The following is an 8,575-nucleotide window of genomic DNA, read 5'->3' on the forward strand; positions in this document are numbered from 1 at the left end:
TGTAATTGTGTGTTTATCATATTTGGTATTGCTAGAATTTTAATGTCGGTGTTTTTATTATTTGGATTGTAATTTTGAACTTATAGTTAGTTTGTTATTTTTTATAGATATTATTTATATTTTAATATTTATATAAAATCAATCAAGTCAAACGGGTTGAAACGGGCATGTTCAACCCATTAACGTAAATAGGTTGAAACAGGTTGGGTCGTGTTATGTTATATCGTGTCAATTTATTTCGTATAAAGTAACGGGTCAAAACGAGTCAGGTCGTGTCAACCTGTTATCTTAATGGATAGTGTTAGGGTTTGAGATTTTGATACAAAATTCTTAACAGACCTTGTTCGGGTTGACCTATTAAATATAATGTACATGTCTTGATACGACACGAACACGACCCATTAACATAATTTGACACTCATAAAATTTCAGGGTGGGAAACATTTCTAACTCACCTACCATGTGGCGAGACATTCATCTCCACCTCACTTTGGGATACATCTGTTAAGCCTTCTCCAAGGTGCTTGCTCACCTACATGTTGGACTAGTTGTATTTTGTAGCACCCGCATAAATTTTCTCCTCCAAACCAATAAAATTTTCCTCATTTTTCTTCCATCTATAATCAAGTTACCTAAAACTGTACGTAGCAAAAGCTTTCATTTAGGTAATCATTGACAGAATAATGAAGAGAGTCCATTTCCTACTTATATCATATCATTATAAAGGCTAAGCTACATCAAGAGTTCATAGTTTAAGAATTTTAGAACTACCAAATCCGGTCCTATTCTCATAATTCCTTATGGATAAGAAACATTCAAAGTCTATGACCTCCAAATTTTCATCTATAAATGGTCGATATTTTTAATACTGAATCACAATTCCTAATATTTAGGCAAACCACGGACCTAAGTGTCAAAGCACATGATCCTATTTTAAAAAAGAATTCACTCTTCAAATTAACCTCTCATTTCCCCGCTAAAATATCTCAAGCATCATATTTTCATAAGTGAGAATCACACGAGCTTTGAACTATGTCATTTAGTTTGGGTAGAGAGACTTACTTAACCCTATAACATATTTCCATGATTAGCCGTAATTATAACTTTGAGGATTCAACCCATCTTTGAATGGTATTAAGTTTCTGAAGTTTACTTTCCATGAATCCATTTGGGAGCTCAACAATATTATTTATAAATGAAGTCGTTACAAGTTTACAACAATGATGTTATTTAATCTTATCATCATCTGTTACATTTGAATTCGAATTTGAAATTTGTAAATCATTTTAAGTTGATCCTTGGGAAGCGGCATTTGTGGAGGACACATTGTTGGAGTTATCTACAGAAAAGTCTTGAAGGCTATCTGTTCAAGTTAGACTTTTTCTCTATACGCCCTCACAAGTTCAACGAGAGCTCTCAAATGTTGCGGTTGTGTCAAATCGTAGAGAATTGAGTTGGTGGTAAAGGGTAACTGCATCAGCCAGCTGGTCTTTTGAAGATAGAAAATGCACAAATAAAGAACAAGAGGAAACTTGATCATGGACAAAATGATAATCAATGGAAATATGCTTTGTACGTGAGTGGAATAAAGGATTGGCAGTGAGATACGTTGCCCCAATGTTGTCGCACCAAAGTGTCGGCGACTAAGGTAATTTGAGATGGATCTCGAAAATGAGAGATTGAACCCAAAGAAGCTTAGTTGTAGTATTGGCAATGGCTCGATACTTGGCTTCCATGCTAGAACGAGAGACTGTCTTTTGTTTGCAAGAACTCCATGAAATGAGATTCGGACCAAAGTAGATACAATAGCCAATGGTTGAGCCTTCGATCATGAGGGCATGCTGCCCAGTTGAAGTCAGAGAAGGCTTAGAGTGACTGAGAAGTAGATCACAGTAGAAGAAGCTAATGGTGACTGGTAAGCCAAAGGTAGCATAGAATTCGTTTTACAACACTCCAATGCTCAGTTGTTGGGTGATGCAAAATTGATAGACTTTACTCACAGCAAAAGCAATGTTCAATATTGTAAACCTCAAATATTGTAAGGAGCCAACAATGCGTCAATAGAGAGTCAGATCCGAAAAAGGATCACCATGATGTTGGAGTGCTATAGTGGATACCATTGGAGAAGAAATTGACTTGGCATTATGCATGTTAACTTTGTGTAGGAGATCCTGGATGTATCTTTGCTGAGAGAGGAAGTAGCTACAAATGTAAAATGGGCTTCAACTCCAAGAAAATAATGTAAAGGCCCAAGATCCTTGACGGCAAAAGCAAACTGGAGACTTGTAATAAGATGTGCTATAAGTGCTCGATCTGGGCTAGTGATCACAATGTCATCTACGTATATGAGGATATAGACTGGGCTCGGCCCACGACTGTAAATAAATAAAGATGTATCAGATTTAGAGCCCACAAAGCCCAGCTCAATAAGCTTGGAACTGAGTCTTAAATACAAGGCCTGAGATGCCTGCTTTAAGCCATAGATAGACTTCTTCAAATGATAAACATGATCCAGAAAAGATGGATGTTTAAAACTCAGAGGTCGAGTCATGAACACATCCTCTTCAATAAGTCCATGTAAAAAGGTATTCTTGACATCCAATTGTCAAATGGCCCAATTTGAAGATATGTCCATTGAGAGAAGAATCTGAATGGTGATGGGCTTGACAACTAGGCTGTATGTTTCGTCATAGTCAAGGCCCGCTTGTTGGAGATACCCTTTGGCTACTAAACGAGCATTGTACCTCTCGAGAGAACCATTTACCCACCATTTAATCTTAAATACCCATTTGTAGCCCACTAAATTCATTTTGGGCCTTGGGGGAATGAGGGTCCATATTCCATTTTGCATGAGAGTCGTGAATTCTTCATTCATGGCTTTGGGCCATTCAAGATTTTTAACTGCAATAGTGAATGAACTAGGCTCACTGAGAGCTGGAGTTGAAGGAGAGCATTCCATGAGAAGGGCAGTAGGCTAGTGAGCCACAATACCATTAGAGAAGTGCTTGGGCCTGAAAATATTGTTACAGGCTTGAGTTTGCATAAGATGCCTGAACACATTAGAATTCACTGGAGTAGGAACAGGAGATATGTTTGGTGGTGGAGAAGGTGTTGCTATCGATACACATGTTGCTAGAGTGATTTGTGAAGGTTAAGCCAGTTAGGGCAAGCGAATTGTATAAGTGAGAGATGTACCTGCACTGATGTTAGATAAAGGAACAAGTAATTGAAAGTCAGCAAAAGGAAAGAAGGATTCATCAAAGGTAACGTTCCTAGAGACATAAATACGACCAGTGGAGGGATCGAAGCATTATACCCTTTGTGGTTAGTGCTATATCCGATAAAAACACATAGAAAGTAACGATAATCCATTTTATGTTTATAGTAGGGTTAGAGATAAGGCCAACAAGCACAACTGAATGTTTTTAAAAATGGATAATTTTAAATTTTTCTGGACAAGAGTTCAAGAGGGGACTTATGGTTAGTGACATGAGAATGTAGCATATTAATAAGATATGCAGCAGTGGAGAAGGCCTCATCCCAATATTGTTTTGGAATAGAGGCAATACCAAGTAAAGTAAGGCTCGTTTCGACCAAGTGATGGCATTTGCGCTCCACAGAACCATTTTGTTCATGTATGTGAGGACAATAAATACGATGAGCAATATTAAGAGAGGTTAGTATAGAATTTAGCTTTCGAAGCTCACTATCCCAATCCGATTGGAGAGCTTTAATGGGACGACCAAGAAATTGTTCAACATGATTTTTGAACTTAAGAAAATATAAGTGACAATAGGAATAATCGTCTACAAAGTAAAGATAATAAATATTGTCATTACAAGAGAGTTAGGATGATAGACCCTATATATTTGTAAATAGTAAATCTAGAGGACCCTCAAAAGTAGAGTCAAACAAATAAAATGGGATTTTTTTTATTCTTATTGAGTTGGCAAGAATGACAAATATTATTAGACATTATTTAAAACATCTAAATGATGTTGAGACAAAACTTGACGAACAATAAGTAGGGAGGGGTGGCCAAGGCGATTGTGCCACTGATCAAGAGAGACTCAAGTGCTGAAAAATGCTATTGGAGGATAAGAGATATTGGACGTGTGTTGTAGAGGATAAAGGCCATTATTACTCTTGCTTTTGAGTAGGGTGACTCCCGATAATTGATCCTTAACACAAAAAAAGAAGGGTGAAACTCAAAATAAACATAATTATTCTTTGTAAATTGATGAACAGAGAGTAGGGCTATAACATAAACAGGCTACTCGATAGGCAGCTCGAATTCGACTTGATTAAACTCGAAATCGACTCGGATCGAATATTAAATGGGCCATTTGTAAACATAGAATTAGACTCGATTATTAATACAAACTCGTATAAACCTCGACCAACTCGATTAATGTTCGTGAACAAACTCATTTGAAGCTCGACTCAACTAGTGAACTCAACTCGTATATATTTGTACCTATATAATACAATATATATATATATATATATAATAGCCAAAAGTTAGATATATATAGTTTATAATATACATAAATATGTATATAGACTTAGTCTTATAGATTTATAGTCCACTACATATACTGTATATAAATTTATAATATTAACTTCTAGTTTTATATAACTAGAAGTTATGATGAATACATGAATCCAATAAATATATAACATTATAAATTTGCAAATTACACCATATGGTCCATATTATATATATATATATATATATATATATATATATATATATTCATATTAGTATATGTATGTTGGAAAGATGGTAGACTGGCGGAGTTAGAAAGATGATACATTCATAAACTATTGCTAATGTATGGTGGTGTTACGTGTATGATATACTGGCATGCTAATATACTAATATTAATATATGAAAGAATTATGGTGGTGTATTAGTATAAGATATTAGTATATATTATTATGTATGATGATGTATAATATTAACATATCATATTAGTATTAGTATATACATATGGTGGTGTATCAGTATTAGTGGTGTATTAATAAATATATAGTATTATTAATTTAACAGTAGTATAGTCTTACATAATATATAACATTATAAATTTACAAATTACACCGTCTCCTTATCATATTAGTATAATAGTATTATAGTTATAGTATTAGTATATAATAGAACTATAATATTATATTATGAGTAATAAATTATAATATTTGATAAAATATAAAGATAGATAATGTTATATACTTATCTATGTATACAGTATAAATATATAGTTTTATAGTATATAATACATATAATTTTATAGTATATAACATGTGTTGCAACTTACATATTAATCTAGTTTTATATGGTATTAGTATAATAGCATTATTATATTATACTAATTAATATAAATATAATATTATATTATGAGTAATAAATTATAATGTTTGACAAAATATAGAAAGTTAGACAATGTTATCTTTATGAGGAGTATTATTTTTTTTTATCTATTTTTAATAAAATATGAACTTGTAATAATATAAATTATAATGTTCCATCTGTTATAAAAAAAAATATATCTATCTAATGTTAGAAAATATTATAAACTTATATATGTATTATTGTATAAAGTATAAATATTAAATATATAGTTTTATAACTTTTATAGTATATAACATATTTTACAGTCGTAATTCTTCGTCTTTGGATCTCTATAAGTAAATCTGAGCGTTCAATCATAAAGTTACATCCTTAATTTGTAGCCGTGTATGTTTAAATCTAACCCGTTGATTCAAAAAGTAACCCTAGCCATAGCCCTAGCCGCCCCTCACTCGTCCGTCCTTTCACCTTTCACACGTCTGCAGTTTCGCTCGTTTCACTTTCTCTATTTCACACACAACTCTCACTTCCTCTCAGATTCATCGCGATTCATGATTTGTGAAACCCTAGCCTCATTAGTCCTACGCTTCGTCGCTTACCTTATGATTTCTATGGAATGAAGCCTTGAATTAAGGCTTGAATCTTGATTCTTGAAGCCTTGCAGGCTTGCAGCTGTCTGCGACTGCTCTAAACCCTCGCAGATGGAGGCATCAGCCATATTTGAGGGGAGCCGTGACTGCAATCTCAATCTCAGAGATGGCAATCAGGCCTCGACAGATGGGTCAATAAATGCTAACATTTATGACTCACAACCAAGTGAATCCCTAATTTCGTGGTTCATGCTTCTCTGATTCTATGTTTGATTCGTCCATCAGTTGATTCATTAAGTTTATTTTCCTATTTCTAAGTTTCTAACAATTTTGTTGGAAAGTTGGGAGATTTGATCCTGAAACTCCTGATCTCTTTTGGAAGTTTGGAAGCACTTATATTTTTATTAGAGTATTTTTCAACCTCTAGTTCTCTCCTAACTATTTTTAAATCCTAGTATTGTAGATCTAATCATGTGATTCAAGTTTGTATTTGTAATTTGTAAACCCTAGTACACCGAAATGGTGTGACAATGTGACATTGTCCTGCAGTAGGCAAATACATGTTTAATCACAACATATATGATATATGCATGCTTGAACGCTTCGGTGAGAGTCTGAGACTGTGAGTTTGTGATTGAGTTAGATTTCTATCTATCGCTCCAATCTATCTTGATCTAACTGACGTTTGCACATTGCACTTGCACTATACTATCTGTTTTGAGTTTTATATTTAGCATACTGAAAATTTTTAGGGCAAAACCTTCTGAAGAAAGAAGTTACAAGTTATAGATTTGTGCTTGAAATTTGAAGCAAAACTTGTAGGCCACAATGCAATGAGTTTTACTTATTCTTCCTTGATTTGGTCCTGATCCTTTATGTCTGCTGAAACAGTTTCTAAACATACTTTCTTTAACATGTTTATCTGTTTATAAATTGATTTGTTCTGTGTTTGTGTGTTTATAAATTTTATGTTTTGTGTTTATGTGTTTATGTTCTGTTATGTGTTGATGTGTTTATAAATTGTTATGTTATTTGTTGTTGTGTTTATATTTTGTTCTGTGTTTATCCAATATGTCCTGTGTTTATGTTCTCTCTTCAAATATGAGAAAAATTGGTGCATGTGATATTGGTGATAAATTATCCTATCTGGTTCTTGAACCTGTTTTGGTTGATAACTCTTATCCAATCTGTTCTATATTTATGTTCTTGCTTCAAGTATGAAATTGGGTTGTGTTTAATATGTTTTGGTTCATAAACTTATCCAATCTATTTTATGTTTATGTCCGTGCTTCAAGTATGCAATGGTGGTGTGTTTAACATGTTTTGGTTTATAAATTTTATCCAATATGTTCTATGTTTATTTTATGTTGTTGAGGTGCCTTGCTTCTGGAGACACATCGAACCACCAAGGCAAGACTGTATACTGAAACTGTTGGAGTCAAAATTGTTTGAGTTTAACATCTTCTAGTTGATTAAAATCAACTGTATCAGCCTTGCCTTCTAGAGGCACATTAAACAATCAAGGCAAGGCTGTATAACAAAAATGTTGGAGTCAAATTTTTTTGACTTTGACATCTTTTAGTATCCTTACTTTTGGACGCACCTTGAGCCATCAAGATAAGATTGTTTTTATTTTAGTTGATTAATATAACCTATATGGTCAATGTTTATATGCTTATTTTATGTTTCTGCTTTTGTGTTTAAAAAATCTTAGAGCCTAGCAAATGGATGATCCTATGAATGAACTTGATCTTGTAGAGGAGGATGAAAATGAAAACTCTATTGGGATTAGCTTAGTAGAGGCCATAGCTGATGATGATGGAGACACTGCAAATACCGAGGGCCCTAATACTGTCTCTACTGAGGGCTCATAAGAAGTTCAAATGGTAGCACATGATAGAAGGAAAAGAAAGAAAACTTCTATTGTATGGAATGATTTTGTCGAAATTGAACAAGATGGGGCTAAACAACCTGAATGTAAGTGGTGTAAAACTTTTTTTAAACCATCTCGATCAAGTTCTACAACTACACTGCGTAGGCACTTGCTAACTTGTTTGCCATATATGGGTTCTAAGAAAACACAAAAAGTCTTAGCAGTTGAGTTTAAGGAGGCAGATAGTGGCTTCACTGTCTCAAACTTTACATATGATCGTAGTAGGGTCCGAGAGCTTGCCTCTCATATGATACTTTACAATGAATATCCATTTTCTTTAATTGAGTATGTGATATTTAATAAGTTCATGAGTGCAATCACTCCATATTGGGAAAAAATGTCTCGGGCTGCTGCAAAGAATGAATGCATGAAAACTTATGAGACTGAAAAGATAAAGTTAAAGGCTTTGCTTAAACTTGTTAACAAAGCTCATATCACAACTGACATGTAGATTTCTTGTAAAAAACTTTCATATATGGTAGTGACATGTCATTTTATAGATATTGATTGGCATCTTCAGAGGCGTGTATTGAACTTTTGTAATGTGCCACCTCAATATACTAGCCTTCCTATTGCTGATGCTTTACAAAATTGTTTCCAAGATTGGGGGATTGAGAATAAAATTAGTTCAATTACTGTTGAAAATGCAAGTTCTAATGATGTTGCCATTAGAATCTTGAAAGATGATTTTAGATTAAAAAAAAC

The 8,575-nt window shown here is 33.6% G+C and overlaps 1 protein-coding gene across 1 annotated transcript; it reads left to right on the forward strand.

Moving 5' to 3' along the window:
- Positions 1–8,000: 8,000 nt before the first annotated feature.
- On the forward strand, positions 8,001–8,321 carry LOC118348170. Its single transcript, XM_035689169.1, has one exon. The coding sequence runs from the start codon at positions 8,001–8,003 to the stop codon at positions 8,319–8,321; it is 321 nt and encodes a 106-aa protein (XP_035545062.1).
- The last annotated feature ends 254 nt before the right edge of the window (positions 8,322–8,575 follow it).

This window comes from Juglans regia, chromosome 4 (assembly GCF_001411555.2).
Source record: "Juglans regia cultivar Chandler chromosome 4, Walnut 2.0, whole genome shotgun sequence".
NCBI lineage: Eukaryota > Viridiplantae > Streptophyta > Magnoliopsida > Fagales > Juglandaceae > Juglans > Juglans regia.